General features: G+C 42.5%; 1 protein-coding gene across 1 annotated transcript in view; it reads left to right on the plus strand.

The window, feature by feature from the left end:
• MYO16 (myosin XVI) overlaps positions 1-23,167 on the plus strand; it is a 505,456-nt gene that overhangs the window by 266,712 nt on the left and 215,577 nt on the right. The window contains exon 16 of the mRNA XM_082366214.1: positions 842-989. Coding sequence (XP_082222340.1) covers positions 842-989 — 148 coding nt within the window. The remainder of the gene's footprint in view (positions 1-841; positions 990-23,167) is intronic.

A 23,167-nucleotide genomic window follows, 5' to 3' on the forward strand; every position in this document is an offset into this window, starting at 1 on the left:
TCTTACAAAGATCATAGTCTTACCATATGATCTGGGAATCACATTCCTTGACATTTACTCAACTGAGTTGAAAACCACATCTGCACCTAATGTAGACATAAATGTTTATAGCAGCTTTATTCATAATTGCAAAAACTAGAAGCAACCAAGATGTTTCTTAATAGCTGAATGGATAAACAAACTGTAGTATATTCATGCAATGGAATAGTATGGGCTATAAAGCCGTGAAAAGACAAAAAAGCAACTTTAAATACATATTATTAAGTGAAAGAAGCCAATCTGAAAGGGGCACATATTGTGTGATTCCAACTATATGAAGTTCAGGAAAAGGCAGAACTATAGAGACAGTAAAAAGATCATTGGTTACCAGGGGTTGGGAGAGAGGGAGGGGTGAGTAGGTGGATCACTGATTTTTAGGGCAGACTATTCTGTATGATACTGTAATGGTGCACACATGACATGCACATTTCTCAAATCCCATAGAACTGTACAACACAAAGAGCGAATACCAATGTAAACTACGGACTTTAGTTAATAATAGTGTATCAGTATTGGTTCATTCATTTTAACATATGTACCACTCTAGTGCAAGATGTTAATAATAGGGTAAACAGCGTGTTAGGGAGGGGAGAGAGAGGGTATGTTGGAACTCTCAGTACTTTCTGCTTAATTTTTCTGGGCTTAAAAAATTTCTCTAAAAATAAAGTCTATTATTTTGTTATTAAAAGGTCTGTGCTTGAAAAGAAGCTCCATTATTATTTCTTCTAATTAATATGTGTAAATTTATGGAAATGAAAGTAATAATGCCATTTGACAGAATCCCTTTTCTTTTCTTAACCAGCCAGAATTTATACATATATGCTAGAGAAATCCAGACTTGTTTCACAACCTCTTGGCCAGAGCAATTTTCTCATCTTCTCCTTGTTGATGGATGGGTTATCTGCTGAAGAAAAGTATGGACTCCACCTTAACAATTTATGTGCCCATCGGTAAGTGATTATGCATTTTCAGTCTGGTAGTTCTGCCTTCAAATTGTGGCTGCATTTTAGCGGTCTTAAATTTTCTTCTTATTTTTCAGAGAAGAAATGGTGACTTCTTTTAGGAGAATAATTGGATATACTATTAGATTAGAACTATCTGTATAACGGGGTTATTACCGTTTATTGAGTGTTTAGGTGACGTTTTGTGTATGTGTATTAAATTATGTTTCCGTTTTCCTAGTTTTCAGATCAGAATACAAAATTAGCACACATATAAACTTTTATATTCCTTTGCTGTATTTTGGATATAACATTAGTTATGCATTCCTAATTTTCAGTAGTCTTTTGAAATAATGGGACATAATATTTGAGCAATTATGATTCATTAGTAACAGATGAGGTTACATAATGGCTTAAGATGAACAATACACGTAAACTGGGGGGCTGATTTTCTGCAATGCAGGAGGAGAGTGTTTGTTAAAATGAGGATGCCTTGGTCACAGGAGGGCCGCGGAGGGGAGGGGTCTTAAGACCGTGAGCTGAGGGGTGTCTTTGCAATGTGTGCATTTCCGCCGACTGCCTGATCCGGTGTGTCTTCCCGCAAGGACTGGTCCAGATTTGGATGGGATGGGAACGAGCCAATAAGGAGAGTAAACCCCATTCAGAGGAGAAGTGGGTGAGAGATGGGAGAGAGAGGGAGCTGGGTGTGAGGGTCCAAACACAACAGTGAATTCCTGGCAAAGCAGGGAGGAGCTGGACTCTGAAAGAGACATGGATGTACTTCAGATATCTATTGACACCTGATTTATTGTTTACTGGCTGTTTGTTACTGGATTCAAGAAGAATGGTGTGAGTGGTCATGACTTTATGAGAACTTTTGTGAGAGAAAATAAAGGATGCTTGGGGAGGAGGAGCATGGCCTGAGGACCAATCATGTTGTTTGAGAGTTGAAGGTGGAGAGCTGATTGGACAAGTAGGTGGAGATGTCAAGTGCAAGCTGAGAGACTGGGGATTTTCCAGGGGCGACGGGGTCTTAGTGGAGTGGAACCCCTAGACCTGTCGGAGAAGGGACAGAACAATATCTGTGGTCGCCATTGTCGGGGTTGGCGGGGGGTGTATGATGTGGGGCGTGGGACCGGGGGAGGGGAATGAATTGGCCGTATTCGAAGTCACTGTTACGTGATTAACAGCTCTCACTCAGTTTCTCTGAAAGTATTACATCCAGCAGTATAGATACACTTTATCATGTCAAACAGGAGACATGAAGTAAGAAAGCCTTATCAAAATTGTTTTGTAAGTAAGAGACTATTTGGAGATTTACTGTCCCCCCAAAACAACAGGAATTCCGAAGAAGAAAACACCGATATCAAAGCATGATTGCCCAGACGAAAGTGATTTAAAAATAGAGATTCTAAGCTACCAGAGCATTAGAAATGTTTTTTTATCAAATCCCTTCATTTCATGAAGGAGAAAATCAAACCCAGAACCATAAAGAGGTCTATACCGAAGTGAATATATTATACAACAGCAGTATTGAGAAACCCCATTACTTGGAATTCATTTTTTGTTTTTCTACATCGCACATCTCTAATGGGAGGAAAAGCCTCAGATTGGGGACCGTGGGGTAGGTGTTCAGGGCAGCCTGTGAGGAAGAAAAGTCTTGGAGTTTTGTGTTCCTGATCTTTCTTATTGCAAAAGCTCAAAGCTGATAGCAGACCATTGGCTTCGGTGCGTCCGTGCGTGTGGCCACGTGCATGTACATGCGTGTGGCCACGTGCATGTACATGCGTGTGCTTGGCATTGCAGACGCGGAGCCACTGAAGAACAAAAGGCAACAATCTAATCCAGCATTCAGAGAGACAATTCAACTTCTTGGTCTGTGGCTTGGACCCCTCTTTTGAAGTGTGAGAGCGTGTAGGAGAAAACAAGCATTTCTTTATTGACCTCCATTCCAACATCCGTTTCTCTTTGCAAAAGAGGGTTTGGAATCACTTAGGCTATTTAGAAAGTCAAACGTCAGGGGTTGCTTTGTGAGAAGCTCCGACAGGAAAGAACTCAGAAAAATCATGAATAATTCAAGTCCCTTGAACAAAGAAGTTATTTTATTAAAATGAATTATAAATATCTAATGGGCACAAAACAACATTCCTCAATAAAAATGTACACCGCCACTCCGGATTCATAAACGATATCCATTGGAACATTTGTACAATGAGAACTCCACAGACAAAATATTCTTTCATAATAAGACAAGCTGTTTTGCAAGTTAGAATGCATTGTACATCCCGATATTTTTGTGATTTGTGTTATATGGCTCTTCTAACAGTTACAGTATTCGTGGGTTTTCTCACTTTTACAGTGCTGGTCAGGCTTGAGGAGCTCATATTTGTGTGATACTTGAATTTGGGTTGGGGTATCATCTTTGCTTAGTAATTACACATATTAGGTACCACAATTTTGGAAGTTGTTTGGCTGGTTTACAATCAGTAGTATAAAGTTGAACTTGTTAGCCTTCTAACCTTTCAAAATTGATGATTCTTCTGAGTTTCCTCCTTGAAATCAGTATTCATAGGTAAAGTAGATCACTGTGCATATAAAAATATAAACATGAGCAATATATAAATAAATCTGTATAAACATAAACAATATATAAATAAATATATAATATTGCTTATATATAAACAATATTATTATCATCACACCTACTTATCTGATTTTATTTAAAAGATGTTGATATGTCTATTAAATAGAACAAATCAGCACCTTTATTACCATCTGAATATTCCTTTGCTTATTCAATACTTATTCCATAATATAACTTGTCTTGAAATTTTGATGAAGTATGTTGAGTCTTAAAGCAAACGTTACAAAATTTTGCAAGCCTGCCTCCTTCAAATACATCTTTTCTTTATTACTACCAATTCATTACCCACATGAAACATAAAATAGGCATGGAGCAGGAATTGTGAGCTGAAGGCATATCCAATGTTTATCACATGTCCTTACATGATTAGAACTCCAGAGAGAAGAAAGTATTGTTGTAACTAATGCTACTGTAATTAAAGCTACAAAAGTGTTTTGTTTTTTTTTTAACTTTGACTCTGTTTTTGGAACTAAAAGTTTTCAAAGTCTCACATGAAAATTTATGGAGGTTTATTTCAGTGTTAAATGCACCTAAAAATACTTCCTTGTTTGTAAAATTGGAACAGTATCTAGAACAAGCAGATAGCACTCTTGCTTATGGAATAGAAATGATACAGATATAGACATCAGCTCCTACAGCTTAACTGAACGAAAACAATATTTATAACACTTTGCATAAAATCTTTCTGGACAGATTGTTTAAACAACGGCAACAAGAAAAATGTCTATAGGTCTTAACAAGAAAAATGTCTATAGGTCTCAACATTTTGAGCGGTGGCAGTGAGAGTGCATTGGTCGAGAATTCCCACTAGATGGCACACTCTCCACAAAGTTAGACGGGAGCAAAAAAAAAAAAAAAGAATCCATCATTAAAGGTTTCTTTTTTATTTATGGTTCTTCCTATGATTTTCTTTTTCTTTTTCCTGGCTGTTTGTTTTTCAAGTTTTATTTCAAAAAATTTTAAGTAATACTAACATTACATCTGGGCAATAAATGTCATTTATGTTTCTGGGAATTGAGATTTAATGAAAGTTAGAAATAGTCATTAATTGCTTATCTTCAACCTACTTTAAACAGCTTTTATGGGTGTAGTCCCAGAACAGTTGGGCTCTGAAATACAAAGAAATTATTCCTAATCTCCCTTCATATTGATTAATGATGGAAATGATTGTGGTGCTACATAAGAACATTCTCAGCAAAGGTCAGATTTTGAATTATAAGCTGAGAGCAAGCGATGTTTGACTCAGTGCATGACCTGTTTCTAACCTTGCGTGTTAGTGAAAGGAAACTCTGACTCACTGAGTACGTGAACTTGTAAGTGCTGCCCGGGTACACCTGTCACAGTAGATGCTGCAGCAATGAACTCTCAACGAATGTTCAGTTTTTGCTAAGGATTTATTACATGCATTGAACTTAAGTTGAGAAAGACACATAATTTGTAAAAAGGTAAGGGTAAACTTAAGTATTCTTTGAGGATGATCTTGTGATATAATAAAAGATTTACTCAGTACACGTTTTAGGCATGCAAACTTGAAGGTGCTCCCAAGACAAAGATTTGAGACAGGAGGTGTTATATTTTTTTTCTTTTTTAAAAAAATTTTTATCGAAATATAGTTGATTTACAATATCATGTAGGTTTCAGGTATACAGCACAGCGATTCGGTTATACACGTATATATATTTTTTTACATTCTTTTCCCTTACAGGTTATTACATAATATTGAGTATAGAAATCACAGATATTTTCATTTCATACTACGGTAGTTATAGATATCTCCAAGTATCATTTACACTCTTGCTGCTTTAGATTTACAGTAGTTATGAGACTTGTGGCTAGATCTTGTTTTTGTTTGTTTGTTTTTAATTTAATTTAACTTTTTTATACAGCAGGTTCTTATTATTTATCTATTTTATACATATTAGTGTATATATGTCAATCTATAATCTATTTCTAACTGATTCTATTATTAATTATTATATAAATGATAATCACAGTCGTAATATATGCAACTTATGGAGCACTTACCATAGGTCGGTCCCTCTCCTAGTTCTCCCTTGTCTCGGCGAATCCTCGCCGGTAATTAAGCAGAAGATGCAGGACCGCATTCTCATTGGATGGCCCAGGACATGAGGATGGAGGGGTCAACCAGGAGCCAAGTTTGACTCTTGGCCATAACCCTGTATTGTCTCTGCAACAACGTTGCCTATAAAATAACACCAGCTGCCTTTGCACCTTTGCATCAAGGAGATTTGAAAGAAAAGGAGAGGGAAAGCACATGGTCAGTCTGTATGTGTGTTTTTATTTACAATCGGTTAAGCAAAACTAACTTAGGACGTGCTAGAGTCTGTTCCCTCTAACTACCATAAAAAGCAATTCTGGGTCATTTCTTTATCCAGTAACATAAGAAAAATTTTGAAGTGCATTCATTACGCTAGCTGAAGGTTACATTGAAAATATAAAGAGGGTTGGATCACCCCTGCCAATGAGCAGGTAAATTTCACGTGTGAAAAGCCAGCAGGAAGAAGTCAGGGCCCATGGCTTTCTAACTTCCTTCCATTCGTGAATTATGTCCACCCAGCAGCGGAGGGGGGAGACGAAGGAGCACGCAGATGTCAGGCACTGCGCTCGGCCTCTAGCTTGTCCTCAGAACCCTACGGAAGAGGGGAGAAGAGCCGCGGTAACCTAAGTTGTGTTCGTCATAAATATGAAGCACAGATACGTGCTACTTAGCACATAGCCTTCCTCAAGGCCACTTAGCTGGTAAATGTAGTCAGTGAAAGAGCCTGGTTCCAAACCCAGGTATATTTTTGGCTTCCAGTTTTCTGTTCATCAGAATTGCTTGATTCCTAGTGTCAGATGCCCAACTCTCACACACTTAAGAACAAAAAAAAAAAGAAAAAAGGAGAAGGACTCAGAGGGTCACATAACTGGAGAAAAGAGAAGTTACGCTTGGGTGGGATAACTAGACCCAGGAACTCAAGTGCTGCCTCTGTGTCTCTCTGTCTCTGTCTCTCTCTGTGTCTCAGTCTCTGTCTCTCCCTTTCTCTCTCTCTCTCTCTCTCTGTGTCTCTCTGTCTGTCTCTGTCTCTCTCTCTGTGTCTCAATCTCTGTCTCTGTCTCTCTGGCTCTGTGTCTGTCTCTCCCTCTCTCACACACACACGTCTGTTTTACTTGGCTTGTGTTTCTAACACGGGGGGGAATCCAACACAGGCAGCCCTAACCTTCCACATCTCAGGAACCCTGGACGGAAAGCAAAGCTGTCTTTCTCAAAGATGCCACCTTGGCGCCCAGCACAGGCCGGGCCTGTGTCTCGTTTGCACAGCTTCTCATCTGTGTGCTTCTTCAATCCCACCCCTTACACTCAGGGCAGATCAACATTTGATAAATTCCACTTTAACTATAAACTTGCTAGCTCCGAAGTCTTTAATAAATATTGCTTTTCTGTCATATCACGTGACGTCGCCTGGCCTTGTTGCAAGGCAACAGATCTGACCAGGCCTCAAGGAATTTAGGGGAAGGGGTTGTTAACGTGTTCTTCGAGGTTTTCTCTGTAGTTGCTCAGCCTATAGGAGTGGAGGTGAGTATCAGTCAAGTGAAAACTTAGTTGTTTGCTGATTGAAGAAAATAGACTTTCAAAAATCCAAAAATCTAATTTTTAGTATATATATATTTACATATGTATACAAATAAATACATACATACATACACACACACACACACACACACACACACACACACATATATGAATAAAGAACATATGTTTTCCCCAGAGTTTAGGATGAGGGCAGTTGTGGCTTGTGTAGTGTAGCTTGCATAGGTCTGAAAACATGGCAGTAATTGTTTCTCACCTAAAGGAAGACTCATCCCACCTCAGGACCGCAAGGCAAGCACTCACTGAAAATGACCTTCACATCTGCTCCTGTGACCTTCCTCCCTCCTTCTCAGTCTCTCTTTGTCTCTGTCTCTCTCCCTTTAAAATTATTTCCTCTTAGAAATTACTGCATTGTATTCTAAGTTATGAGGAACTGTATCGAGATGCTAAACAGGCAAGGTGTAGAGAATAATCCACGTGTAAATGGGTGCGTGGCTTTCGCAGGCTGCAGAAGCTTGTAGAGGAGACCACAGTCTCCCCGAGTGCTTGTTTGGTGACTCCACTGCCATCTTGGAGGGACTTGTTCCCAGTTCTGTGTGTGTGAATTTGTCTCCTTTCCAAACCCTGTGACTGTAGCAGACAGCACCCCGCGCTCGGCTGTGACGCTTCTCCAGTTCCGTCCGCCCATATCTGCCCGGTGGATGCAGTCGGTGGTGGTCCTCCTCCCCCAGCCCACCAGCCGGTCTCCCCGGCCCCTTGCACTTAGCAGCCCCACGTGGCTGTGCTCACTGGGCCTTCCTCGGGGTCAGGAGTGGGGCGACCGTCTCCTTGCGACAGGCCTGCTGAGTGATTCAAGCTCAGAGCCCAGGTGAAGGTCACTCAGCCTCCCAGCCCACGTCTGCTTCAGCCTTGTCCCCTTACTGACTCAGTGACCATTCCCCAGTTTTCTGAGACACGCCACAAAAATCGGCGCTGTCCACACACACACACTCCCCCATGATCTCCCCAGTTTCCTTTGCGGTTCACAGAAAGGACGGCCTTGACAGGGCGCAGTGGCAGATGAGATGCTGTCGTCATCCTTTCCATACAACCACATCACTGAGTCGATAAACACTGGCCGCTGTTAGCGAAGAGGCACCTGTGCAGCCTGTGAAGTCAAGTCCCGCACCTGCTGACGTTTAGGGGGACTCGTCCTCTGTATGGGGTGACTGTCTCTTGGACGTCATCAGTATTCTGTGACAAATATGTATAAACTGCTAAGAACAGTGCACTTAGCTGAAAGGACACAGTTTCAATTTATTTATTTTTGGCTGCGTTGGGTCTTCGTTGCTGCACGCAGGCTTTCTCTAGTTGCGGCGAGCGGGGGATACTTTTCGTTGCAGTGCGCAGACTTCTCATTGCCGTGGCTTCTCTTGTTGCGGAGCACGGGCTCTAGGCCCACGGGCTTCAGTAGTTGTGGCATGTGGGCTCAGTAGTTGTGGCGCACGGGCTCAGTTGCTCCGTGGCATGTGGGATCTTCCCAGACCAGGGATCGAACCCGTGTCCCCTGCCTTGGCAGGTGGATTCTTAGCCACTGCGCCACCAGGGAAGTCCCAAGGACACAGTTTAAACCCGCCTCTTGCTGGCTGGGTAATTTGGGAAAATCGGGCAACCTCTCTCTGCTTCCCTTTGCTCCTCCGTGACACAGGGCTGACCTCGGAGCGCTGCTGTGAGTGAGGACTGCACAGGCTGCCTCGAGAAGGGCCTAGAAAGCGGCATACAAGGAACAGCAATATTGTTGATATTATCATAGGCGGCTCTTTCCCATCAGAGTCACGTGGGGACAGCTGAAGGGATAATTGTTTTGAAAAAGATGACGAGCTAGTGTCACAACTTGAGTTCTTGTAGAAGCGCTGGGTCTGGGGAAGGCTTCTTCCAAGCCTGTGTCTCTGCCCCCATGCAGCTGGGCCCAGGGACCTTCCCCAGCTTCTGCTGCGTGAGTCGGGCTCTGAGTCTGCGGTCACTGTGATGTATTACTTGTTTCAGTTATGGAAACGTAATTGGATCTTTTGATGAAGATCAGCACAGCCCTTTTGAAGAGGTGAGGGCAGCTGAGAGCAGGTGTGGGAAGGAGGACGGGTTGGTGGGGGGGGGGGCACGGCCGCAGCAGGTGCTGATGGGCTGAGAAATCAGAGGGTCTCCCATCAGCCCTGCGGCCGGGCTTCTCCGACAGAGAGCACCTCGTTACTCTTACTGAGGTACCAGGGAAAGTGCAGCCCTGGGCAGGACCTGGACACTCCTGGAGGGCTTCCTGTTCACGTTTTCCCTGCGGCAGAAAATCAGTTCAGAGGCTTCAGATGCTTTGCCTTTCTGTACCAGCTAGAAGTAGAAAAACAAACCAAAAAAAAAATAGAGATTTTCTTTAAGTCCAAAACCCTGCACTTATTTAATCAGAGATGATGATGACCTCAATAAGATTTTGGAATGCACGATTTGTTACCAATAATCTGTCTCCTCAAGTGGATTCTGTTAGTTCAAACCAGATGTGCGTTGTGCATATTTCAGGGTGGGTTCTGAGACTGATAACATGATGTGGATATTTATGTAGAATCCTACGGTAAAACGTGTGTGTTTATGTGTGTGCACACAGATCTAAGATTGCATTCCAGGCCGTGATAAGACGGAGCGCTTTGAAGCTAAGGCTGTTTATTCTCGTAACTCCACAGGGGAATCTGAAAGCGTGTGGGAGGAATAATTAAAATCAAATAACCAACATTTGCTCGGGCTAAGAACTTGATGTTTATCATCTCACTTTATCCACAGCCCAGCCTGACACAAGGTTGAGTGAATCACCCAAAGTCCCATCCTAGGAGTCTCTCTTAAACACCTCACATTTCTGCCTCTCAAACCCTGATTTCTCGGTAACAGATGAAAGATTTTGCAGAAATATTTGAAAAGGAGCCACAAAAGATCACGGTACCCAGAGAAAGGCTCTCTGACCCCTGAGGGGAGGCTGGGGCCCCCGAGGGCACAGATCACAACTGCTCCTCCCGTCTGGGTACCCGGTAGCCCGCTGGGAGAATGCTAGCTGACCAAAGGATGCCGTTAAATGTGGTTCAGACCCGGGCGAATTGAGACACAGAGAAGAATGAAGAGATACAGGAACTGGTGGTAAAGTGAAGACAGGGCAGCTAAGTGAGTGTCTAAGGGTGTCCAAGCCGGGCGGGATCACTGCACAGGAAGGGGGCTGCTGACTGCTGACGGGGCGACTGCTGAGGGCTGTGGGGTCTCATTCCCAGTGAGGATGGAGAGGGAAGGAGAAACGGGACCTCTGGCCCGTCTGGCCCCGCGCCGCCTGCCCCAGCCCACCCGTCCACCAGCACCACGCCCACTCTCCCTTCCCCCAAGACCCAGGCTTCTTGGGCCTCTGTCTGCAGCCTTTCCTTACCTTCTGCCGTCTCTGGGCCAGCTCTTTCGTGCAGATTCAGAATTCTCAGTTTTCAAGCCAAGCAGTTTGGGGTCCTTTGTTTCTTGCTTGTTTGAAGGTTTCTGCCACCCCAGGACTTTGTGTTAACCTCATCGTTAATTAAAATCAGATTTTATGGTTACACGAATTACCCTGGAGCCAGACCTTCCCCACCCAGCAACTGTTTACTCTGATCTCAGAACCCGGGTGAGAAGCTGTTCGCCGTGTCTGTTCGGACCGTGGGCTCTCTCATCACTGAACTCTCTCAGCTACGTGCAGATTCATCCCAGAATCTCAGAGGAAGCAAAGCCCTTCTCCCCTCCTCCACCACCAGTTTATGGCCTTGGTTGGCTTAAGAGGAATTAGCATATTAAAACATTTGCATGCTGGCGCTAATACATAAATCAGATTCTGATATGAAGACGTATTTGCCCCCCGGGGCACGTGGACGTCTCATAGAAATCTCCAACTGGACGTGTCCCGTCTGAGCTCCTGATGAGCCCAGCCCCCCCGACCCCAAACCTGCGCCATCCTCCGCTGGCAATGCCGGCCTTCCAGCCGCCAAGACGAAGTTCCCTGGAGCCTCCTTGATGCCCTTCTGCTCGCAACCACAGACGACCCATCAGCTGGTCCCACTTCCCGCTCTCCACTGCCGCCACCCCAGGTGTCACCCGCGTGTCTCCTCTGGATGACGGCACAGGTGTCCCTGGTCCCCATCAGGGACCAGTCCTCAAGGCAGTAGCCGGAAGGATTCTTTGAAGCCCTCCTCCGCCAGCCCTGCAGTTTCTCCTCATTCCCCTGAGGGTAGGGAGCCGAGGCTCTATGACCTGGTCCCTCGGCACTGACCTCCCCGGTCTCCCCGCCTGGCCACGCCGTGGCCTCCGTATCCTGCTTTGAGTACCTTCCCACCCAGCTTTGCTCTCGCTGGCCCCTCTCCCCACAATGCTCTTCCTCCAGACTCCACCGTGGCTCCCTCCTTCCGTCTCCGAGGCTTTGCTCACACCTCCCCTTCCCAGCGAGCCTCCTCACAGGACAGCCCCCCGAACCTCGAGCCCTGCACCCCCAAGCCCTCTTCACGCTCTGCTCACTTCCCTCCGTAGAGCTCAGCACCTTAACACACGCCAGGATTTACTCGTTCAGGGTACCCTCCGTGCCTCGTCTGCCCCCCGCGGCAAGTTACCCTCCATGACGGTGTGGCTGATCGTCTGAGTCACGGACCAGTTGCAAGTGGCTGGAATTGCTCTTGGCACAGGATAGGCTCTGAGTAAATCCTTGTGAACTGTGGCACATATGAAAGTATCTGTTTAACTAAAGTCGCTGAGAATGTCTTATCCCCCAAATTGTTGCTGGCGCTCAAGATAAAGAAGGTTTTCAAAATGATGTCATGGCTTTCCTCATTTGGGTTATTATTTACCGTAACCTGGGGCTTTCCAGCACTCATCCTGAGGGTGTTTATATTTTCAGACTTTGTATCTGTTCTGACACGGCTGTCTCTTTTGCAGTTTGAACTCTTTGGGCTGCATGAAACTTCCTTAGAGAACCTGGGAGGAAGCAAAGGGTTTCTGCTGTCTTCACCGTCAGTTTAGGGCCATAGAGTCAAAACATGTGTTTAAATATACCCAGTAGTCTCTGCGTTTATAGAGAGAAAAGTTCATTTGGATGGGACGCTGGCTCGTCCGTCTGCCCCGCTGGACGCCCCTGCTAAGATGTGCGAGGTGTCCTGAGGGTTTGTAGCACATAAGTTGAATCGAAGGAGCTGTGAGTGGGTGGGATTGACCCCCCATCGTGGCTCCTTTCCGTCTCACCAGTGGCCCTGTTGGCTGTCCCTCCTTTCCCCGTGTTCCTGCTGCCGCCCTGGGCTTGGCTGTCATCCTTTCTCACCTGGCATTCTTCAAGTCTCCCCAACACCGACTGGCCCCGCTACCATCCCTGCCCCGCTCTCTTTCGGAAGCAGCAGTCGGATCCCGTCCTGCCCACACCCCTTAAGACCTCCTAGCGTTTTTCCCTGGAGGACAGAATGGACTGCAGTCTCTGGGCTTCACCCACGGAGCCTCCAGCCCGGCCTCTGCGGCCTCGTCCCCGGGAGACACACATCTCCAGGAGCAGCTGAGGAGGCCTCGTGGCCGGGCTGAGGGGAGAGTGAGAAGCGGGGGCTGAGGACGGAGAGGTGGACACGGTGCCACTAGAAAGAGAAGCAGAGGTACCGGCTGCGTCTAAATGTCCATGGAGACGGGAGAGCGGCACAGAGCAAGCACCTAGAGACCAAGGGCCACGAGAAGAGAAACAGGACTGGTGTTTTCTCATGCGGTTTCTGGAGAGAAATAGGAGCAAGACCACAAGCGAAGGCTTCCAGGTGGGCTTATCCCAGACAGGCTCTTTCCGCACCTAAAGGACATGCCGTTCACACTGACAGATGCTCTGGACTGTATCCAGTTCATAATCAGGACACCTTTTGAATTGCTGGTGCCAAAAACATTTAGACGTGGGTGAGGGAGATTAAGAGGTACAATCTTCCAGCTGCAAAATAAATGAGTCACGGTACGAAATGTGCAACGTGGGGATTATAGTCAATAACTATGTAACATCTTTGTACGGTGACAGATCACAGCTAGCCTTCTCATGGTGATCAGTTTGAAATGTATAGAAATATCGAATCACTATGGTGTGTAACAGGAACTAACATAGTGTTGAAGGTCAGTTATACTTCAAAAACAAACAAGCAAACAAACTCAAAATGAGGTCAGATATATGTTTACAAAGGTGAGGGTTTAGGGGAAGGGGAATTAGATGAAGGTGGTCGAAAGGTACAACCTTCCACTTAAGATGAATAAGAGCTAGGGATCTAAGGTACATCAGGATGAGTATAATTCACACTGCTGTTTTTATATATAAAGTTCAGAGAGTAAATCCTAAGAGCTCTCATCACAAGAAAACATTTTTTTCTATTTCTTTAATTTTTTAGTTGACGTGATGGAGATTCACCCCACTTATGGTGATAATCACTTAAGATGTATGTAAATCAAATCGTTGTACTGTACACCTTAAATTTATACAGTGTTGTATGTCAATTATAGTTTTATTGAGAAAACTGGAAGAAAAAATATATTAGAGAAATAATTTATTTCAGATTGTAGTTCTGTCCAGGTTACAGGCACTGTGTTGGAGGCTAAGAATACCAAGATGTAAGATAACCTGTGACTGGATTTCCAGGGTCCTCCTGTGAAAAAGACCCACAACTAGTTGTAGGTGGACTTTAGCCTGTGATATGACAAATGAGATTCAGCTGTGGACCTCAGCCAAGAAACACATCTGGACAGCATGATGCCCTAGTGATTGGAGGAGCAGGCGTTCCCCAGACAGAGAAGGTCCCAGATGCAGAAATAACAGAACCCAAGGACACTTAGAGAAAGTGAGTGTCTTGCCCAAATACCAGTGATTTTCCTACGTGAGGAAGTAGCAAATGATGCATTATATTTGTACTTGAGCATCTCTTTCTCTTATGCCCTCCTCTGCACAACAGCGAGACTGATCTTCCTCAGTGAGTGATTTCCCGCATCCCTTGGGGAATGTCGAACCTGCCTGTGCTCGACCCTTCCTGGAGATTCTGATGTCATTGGCCTGGGGTGTGGCCTGGGCATTGAGACTCGCCCCGGGATTCGAATGTCCCCTAAGGAGATCCATAGTCTTGGGTGAATCAGGGCTCTGCAGATGCCAGCCGTCCGGAGGTCCCTGATGACGCCTAAATAAAAGTCCAGCTTGTGAAAGGGACTCACAAATAGGGCCTTCTGATCTGGAAATGTATTTATACTTTACAAGACTTTTGAAATTTCAAAAATTTTCCTTGGAGATGAGGTCAAACCGGGCAGGGAAAATATTCTGCTGTGTGGAATCAAATGAAACAAATGGACTTGATATTTCCCTGGTGCCAGGGCAGGAAAGGGTTGAGCACATCACGGAAATTCAAAGCTACCTGAGTTCTCACACACCCCACATGGCGGCCTTTCCTGCCTTCTCAGCGATAAGGAAATCAACAAAACTCAGAGGGACCTGAACTCTGGAAAGTCCGAAGCCAGGATGACCTTCAGGTCCAGAGTCCGACTGGACTCCACGCTGAGCTGTCCCTGACTGCCACCGTCCTTTCCACCCGGCACATCTTCAGTAAGGTGCCAGGCATTGCCCAGGAAGCCCCTCGGTGAGATTTCTAAAACTTTCTCTTGTGTTAGGAATCCCCCAGCCCATCTCTGCTCAGCCCAAGGTTGAAGGCGACACTGCCCGTGCTCGCCTTTTGAGTTTCCTCCTCTCCCCAGCCTTCCAGGGAGGATGCCCAAGAAAGAGGGATGGGAGAAGCTTGAACAAGAGAGGAAGCTAGGATGGATTCCTGAGGCCTTCAGGAAAAGAAGTGAGGAGAGCAGGGGACCAGCCTGGAGGCAAGGAAGGGTGGGATGAAGGGCAGGATGGCCCATCCAAGTGCCAGACATGTCCTCACACCTCCCGTCAGTAAATGTGTTAAGGTAGTTGTTGTTAACAGTTACGTGAGATTACACTGTATATCATCACGTTCTAGATAAATCTTATACAAAATGTTACATATAATTATATGTAATAATATGATTACGGATATACCTAACTTCTCGTGCTTTATATTTGAGCAGCAATGTGGCACTCATCTAGAAAATCATGTTGCATGGATGTTGACATATAAGAAAAGAATGGCATGTTACATGTAAAGAACTGAACATACGAACAATTGAAAGGGAGAATGGAGTATAGTTTGTTAGGTAAAAGGAGTGTATGTGGACAGCTTACATAGGTTTTGTGAGGGACCACACAAATAGCAGTTCTGTAAAATGAAAATCCATAGAGCCTGAAGCTGTACTTTTGAACTGAAATGGCCTAAAGTAAAATGACGAGCAGAGATGTATCAGGTAAGCAAATGAAAGCTTATACCAAAGTCTGTGCTTTTCATGGAAACACCATATTTCAGGCATTTATAGTATACTTATTAAAAAATTGAGCACATCTTAGGCCATAGAGTAAAGTTTAATAAATTAGCAAATTCAAAAATTGTACAGGGTTTATTGTCTGTCTACAGTGTAATAAAATTAGAAACAAAATACGGAAGTAAAAGCAAACAAACAAAAGGTCACTAGAAAACTAAATATTGATCATTGGTAATAGAAATAAAGGGTATAACCATGGAGGGAGTGACACTAAATAAATAAGAATCCTTTGACGTTGACTCTAAAAGAAATGAAAAATCCAATGAGGTGAGAACCGTAGAAGGAATCTAGCCGGTTTCCATCCCAGAAAGAAGCCACGCCCAGGAAGTTCCTAAGCGAGTTCTTCCAAACCTTCAGAGAACAAAAAATTGTTTAAACCATTGCAGAAATTTAACGACTGAAGAAAATTCTTTGTTCCTTTTTCAGAAGGCATATTATGCAGAAGAGAATCCCAGAGTTCCAATGCTCACACGAAAAGATGCACATTCTCACAAGTAATCAAGGAAATGGAAACTGAAAGAATAATTAGGTACCATTTCACAATGAAAATATTTGCAACAGTAAGAAAAATCAGATAATACAAAGGGTGAGGCATTCTGACACGCTCCCAATGAGAGTTTAGGTTAGTACAACCACTTTGAAGAACAGTGTTTGGTCAAGTTGGACACGTGTATAACATACAAAGGCAGGTGGGTGTTATTCCACAGGCCACTCTTGGCAGTATCTGGACACATCTTTGGCTGTGACAGCCTGGGGAGGGGGTGCTCCTGGCACCTCGTGAGCAGAGGCAGAGCGAGCTGCAGAACGGCCCCGCCTTCCCCAGGATGGCCACACAGCGGGGAGTCATCAGACCTCAGAGCTCAGCAGCCCCGAGGTGGAGAAACTCTGCATAGGGAAGCCCACACGTGTGCATAGAAAACATGGACATGGGTCTTCACTGGCACACTTTTCAAAGATGCAGATACACAAGTAGAAAAGAAAAGAAGTGATGGTATCTGAGGAAATGAATAAATTAATCAGGCGGTGGTCATGGTAGAGTATTTTAAAATAATGTAAATAACTGAACCTAAACTGTGTGTAAGAATAGATCTTATAAATCTAAAGTTGAGTTAAAGCTATTTGCTGAATGACACATATAAATAATATTTATATAATTTTAAATACAATAATATTACATATTTTATAGATACATACATGTATAATTTAATTTTTTTTAAAAATAGACTGAAAAGATAGACACAAAATTGATCATACTTATTTCCTCTGATAAGGAAGGAAGAGTGAAATGGACAGATGGGGATGTTAACTTTATCTGTGAAATTTATTGGTAAAAAACAAAGATTTGAAGCAAATACGTCACAGTGTTGTTATTTTCACATTGTTGAAGAATGATCCATTGGCTATCTGTATGTTCCTCTTTTAAAACTTTTATCACTGTCAAAATTTTAAAAAGCAATTTAAATCCAGAATATCTATGCTATCAACATATCAAAAGAACTACCGATTAAAGAAACAAATAGAAATTATCTGACTTGTAGATATACAGGCATAAATAAAATATTAGCAAATAGAATCTAGCAATCCATTAAAAGCTACTCAATGGTCAATATTAAGAAATTTAATTATTAGTACTATACATCACATCAATAAGTAAAAAGAGAAAAATCAATTGACCATTTCAGTAGGTGCCAAAAGACAAAAACATTCAACTCCTAAATCTTTTTTTAAATTAGAAATAAAAGGAGTCTTTCACAAGAAAAAAATTATTTATCTCAAGGCCTAGGTAGACATCATATTTAGTTGTGAAATAAATCCAGATTCTTTTTAGCATTGATCCTAAAGTTGTAATCATTGTGATCAGAGAAGAAAATTAAGAGGAATAAACATTATCAAGGATAAGACAAAATTACCATTATAAGTAAAATGAAAGCTCACCTAGAAAAGCCAGTAAATCAATGGCAGAGTATTTTCTCTAATAATATATTTCAGTAATGTTTTGAGCTACAAAACAGACATATGCAAAAATAAAAAGATCGCATATGTACCAGCCATAACCACTTAGATAAAATAGACGAGCAGAAGTAGTCCTTTTAAAAGAATGCTGCTGAAGTATAAAATCTCTGTGAATAAGAATGACCTAATAGAGACATTCACTCATAAAATGCAGTCATGAGAACAGGGACTTCTGAATCATAGGGCTCCAACTGTGAACACACACACACACTTACACCCATGCACACTTAAATACACACCTCCTCTTTTACCTGAGCATCTCTGTTTTACCTGTTTTATATATTGGAATCCCTTAAGATTCGTATTCAAAGTTTTCATGATGGAAAAAACTTCTAAAACCATTGCTCTCAAGCTTTCTAGTCTGCCTAAGAATTATTTATGCATATCTCCATCTGTTCCTGTCTACGCCAATCTCCTCCCAGTTCCCATCAAGTGTTCTGTGCTCCCGCAGCAAGAATCTGGTCAAACGTGTTCAGTGGATGAATGAGGGAACGAGTGAATGAATGAGTGGGTGAATGAGTGAATGAATGAGTGAATGAATGAGTGGATGAATCAATGAATTAGTGAATGAATGAATGAATGAATGAGTGGATGAATCAATGAATGAGTGGGTAAATGAGTGAATGAATAAATGAGTAGATGAATGAATGAATGAGTGGGTAAATGAGTGATGAGTGAAAGCCTTGACACTCTTCCCTCTGCCTGGGTTCTCCTCCTCCACCTGGAAAACACTCTCATTCTAAAAATTCATCTCGAGTACCTCAGTCCTTTGGCGCTTTCCTGACTCCTTCCTTTGTCCTTCGTGGTCACAGGTAGTCTCTCCATGTTCTGTGCTTATCTCTACTGTGGACCTCATCATGGTTACATATTGTGTGCTTACATCACTGTCTTTCCCTAAGAAGCAAATGTTCTAAGACTTGAGACCATGACTTAATCAACTTAATGCCTCTAGATCCAGGCAACATCATTGGCACAGAATAGGTGTGCGATTAAATGGATATATAAATAAACATTGTTATGAGTGTGTGTGTGTGTGCATGTGTATAGATTTCTAATTTTATAGCAGTGATTCTAGATGTAAATTTTGTTTCATTTTTTCTGCTTGAGACTTCGATTTGCAAATCATCAGAGGCATGTATTTCACGAAGTATGAAAAATTCTTGGCCATCATCTCTGTGAATGTTCCCTTTTCCCTCTGGAACTCCTGTTAGATGCATGCTGTTCCTTCTCATTTTCTCCCTCCTCCTCTAACTTCTTTCATATTTTCTATCTCTGTATCTCTCTGTGCTTCATTCTGGGTAATTTCTGCAGCGCTTTCTCATAGTTTACTTGTCTGTTTGGAGCAGCTATTAATCTGATGTTCAATGCATACTTTGCATTTTAATTTCAGTGACTTTTTTCCCCATTTCTAAGAGTTCTACTTTGTTCTTTCAAATCAAATCTGATTTTTCTTAAATACGGTTTCTTGTTCTTTTCTCATATTATATTTTCAGTTCTTTAATTTGTTTTAAACATATTTGTTATACTGTCTGTAACCAGTCATTGTATTATCTGGAGCTCTCAGGCTTCTACTATTGCTGTTTATTACGTCTGATGACAGCTGCTCAGGGAACGTTATTTCTCCTGGTGTTTGTCCTTCGCGGTGTGACTTGCTGTCCCTTGGTGGCCAGGCTGGGAGAGTCCTGTGTGGACTGAATCAAGGGTTATCCTCTAGAGAGTTTCTCTCGCTTTGGTCAAATGCTCAGGGAGTGTTACCCACCTGGGACCATTTTTATGCTAATTCTTTAGTTAAAATGTCCTAAGGACACACATGTAGTCTGAGTTTAAACCTCTAAAACCAAGAAAGGGCTCTCTGTGGTTATAACTTTTGCCTCCCAGAATCCACCCCAATGAGTTTCCCCAATGAGTTGCCTGTCTGTGTCTGTGGGGCAGGTATCTTATGGTATCTCTTCCATAAGCCTTTTGATTGTCTGGCTTTACATACTTTCTAGGGCCAAAAACATGTTCTCCTTCCTGTGTGGACCTTAGCCCCTCGGTGAATAGAATAAACCAGAGTTCCCGTAAAAACCCGAAGGTTCAGGTCACGGTCGCCTCTGCGCAGCCCAGGGACTGCTCCTTACTCTCATGTGTGCAGTTTATCTGGTCCACACGGTCCCAGAAGTGCACTAAGCATGGTGTTCTTCCCTAGTGATATGTTTCTGTTTTGGAGAAATGAAGGGACTCTTTTTCTTCACTATAAATCCAGAGTGAACAGTGGTTTTAGGTTATTTTAAGATATGTGAGCTATCTATGTATGTAGAATAGATCATGTCGAGGTGTGTATATGTGTGTGTGTGATTGGAAGCATCTTTACATCCACCCAGGAAATGGATATTACTAAATTTGATTATAGCTAAATATTTTGACAAATGCTAAACACTTCTGTACTTACTCTGGGAATATTGTTAGAGCTAGCTAGTCCAGAGCTTTAGCTTTTAGACAGATTAATCTAACACTTTTATAGGAAATAAAGTACTCAAAACATCAATATCAACAGAAGGCATGATACATGGTGATGCCATGCTATTGTTGACAACCGGTTGGGTCATGTATAATATGACGTGTGTGTGTGTGGTGCCCAGGTATAGAACAGCTTGCCCTTGGGATACTGCACTCTCTCACCTGTTTAAGTATTTCATGGTAAACAGAACATCATGCAGTGAGGACTCCTCTTATTTCTCAGTCATCTCTTACATCAAATGCATTAGCTTGGTAAAATCACCCACGTGTTGTATCTGTAAACCGTCACCATGAATTTGCTGCTTGCTGATAACCTTTGCAAAATGCATTAGTAATAAAAAGAGACCCTGAACACTCTAAACAGCAGAGGACACACGTGATTGAAGTATTAAAGTGACTGAGGTCTATCGGATATAAATCTGCTATCACATCGAGGTGTTCTTCACAGTGAATCCTTTAAGAATGAAATAAAACTCAACTATTTTGATCTAGGTTGCACAGAAGACCCATTTTTGCTTATTTTTCACAAGAAGGATTACTTGTTGTATGTTCTACTAAACTCAAGCCCCCTCCCGGTTGTCTGTGATGGGGACTGTCCTGGGTCCTCGGTAGAAGCCGCGGCTGGAGACGCTGGGCACACACACAGCTTCCCCGGAGGACTGCCCGCTGGTGCCTGATGCAGGAATGGTTCTGGTGGAATCTGCAGGACTGAACCCAATTCAAGTAAGAAGCAGCCAGAATGGAGAGGTCCTCAGAGGTCAATGGCAGGAGACAGAACCTGAAGATGGACAGACAGTGAGCCCCTGCCCCCTCCCTCTTTGGAAAGCATCTGGAGAGAAGGAATCTAGTCCATGTGAGAGGATCACCTTGGAAAGAGTGAGCTGCAAAGATGCATGAAGTAGCCAGAAAACGGACAAGCATACGCATTTGCCCTTTTATTTTCTTAAAGAATGTTCCCCAAACATTGATTCAATTGAGAGAAATGCCCTTTCTTGTAGGCATTGCTATGGAAAGCTCACTGTAGCAATGCAAGTTCAAATTAATTCGAAATTAGCATATCCTGTTTTACTGCTTTGGGTACTACAAACACATCTTCCTCCTTGTCTCAAATCAAATTAATTTTGTGTAATTAACTTTGAGCTTGCCTTAATATCTAGAAGTCAGTTTAATTATGCATACATAGAATAATCTATTTTGTGGCCTAATTGGCATAAATAGACCGTGTTTTGAGTTTGGAGTATAATCAATTCCTAGCTTCCAAAGAATACCAGCAAGGCCAGCAGGTCTGCATTTCATGAATAGTGCTTTGTTTTACCTCTTCTTTGATTAGAGATTGGTTTTTTAAATCCTCTCTTATTGTTTCAAATAGTAACTCTATTTTTGACTATTTTTCTTTGTCTTGCATAATAAAATTACTATTACAAGCACATTTCCTCTAAGTATCCGCATTACTTCTAAGTTCACTTCCCTTAGAGAAGGGATTTTTTTTAATGTTTGAAGACTCCCCAAGATTATAAAGCCTCTTAGACAATATGCTGAGAGAGTAAGTGCCTTTACACAATTGTTAACATTTGACTACGTTACTAATTGAAATGCTCATTGAGTGTTTCCGATCACGCCGATGGTGGATTGAAACATGCAGGAGCATTTCAGGATTCAAAACACCAAAATGTTCACCTCTTCAAATATCGGTTTGCCTTCCAGACTTAGTAAGTAATCATTGCTATTCTATATGTTAGTGTTCTGTATGACGTAATGTATCACTACATTACTACAGTTTCACCTGTGTGCTTCTGTCTCCCCTGCTGACTGTGTAATGTCCCTGGACATATACTCGGTCTCCTCCATCTTTGATCCCCAGTCATCCCAATTCTTGACACATGTACACACTCAGTATTTTCATTTACTTGACTAAAGCCTTACTATCTTAACTTAGCAGTGGGTAATAACAAAAACGCGGGCTGTGTCTCTCACGAGCATATAGTTTGTTCCAGTCTGTCTTTATAAATCTTCTCTGAGTCACCAAAGGAGCTTAGACCTACAGCAACACGGTTATCTCCAACAGAGCAATTTTGATCATCTAAATTTTTGTTTGAAACCTTCTCTATTAGTGAGGAACGAGAGTGTAGGAAACCTGCTTTATTCAGGCCTGCGGCCCCAGTAAGAAAGTGTGACTCGTATTAACTTAAACATCTGAAGATACAGTGAATAAATTGATGCATGAACGAAACTCAGCTTATTTGCTGTGATGATAAGAACATTCATCCAATGAAAGAAACGAATATTTTGGGCCCCAAAAAGAAAAGTGTAAAAACATTTTTATGAGTACCCGTTGTCCAAACATAAACACTGTATTTTTCGCATCGGACGCTGGGCAAATCAAATTATGGTTGATAAAAGGTTGCCTTTAAATTTCTGCTTTAACTACAAGAATATTATTTACTGGGATCACATCATAATATACAGTGGTTGCTGAAATGCAAAATAGTAACATATCATTAAACCTTAGAGCAATTTCCTGATCTAGATCATCATATAGATGCAGTACAGTTGTTTTAATGTAGTATCATCAACATTTTAAATGTCCTACTTTATCTGACCTTTCCAAATGGATCTTGATTTCTCTTTGGCTGATACGTGTGATTGATTCCATTTAGTGGAAGATTTTCAATTTCAGCAGGAAGAGATTTCTTATCTGAAAAGGGAGATCAGTGGGAAGTGAGAAGGAAATTTAGAGCTGTTGGCAAAATCAGCTGATTAAGGTTCGAAGCCAGAGGAATAAAAACAAAGCACAGAAGAGATAAAACATACTACTAGACGTTTTCTTCTTTGTGCTGTGCCTCCTTTGGACTTCTTTCTCCTCTGTTACCACAGTGCTTAGGGACATCATTCTGGGAGAGGAGCTGAAAAAAGAAAGAAAGAAAGTGAGGAAGAGGCCATCCTACCTCATTAACAAACAAAACTTTCCGAAATTCATCACATTGGGGAAATAGG

The sequence above is a fragment of the Balaenoptera borealis genome (assembly GCF_965194805.1).
Source record: "Balaenoptera borealis genome assembly, chromosome: 18".
In the NCBI taxonomy this organism is placed as follows: domain Eukaryota; kingdom Metazoa; phylum Chordata; class Mammalia; order Artiodactyla; family Balaenopteridae; genus Balaenoptera; species Balaenoptera borealis.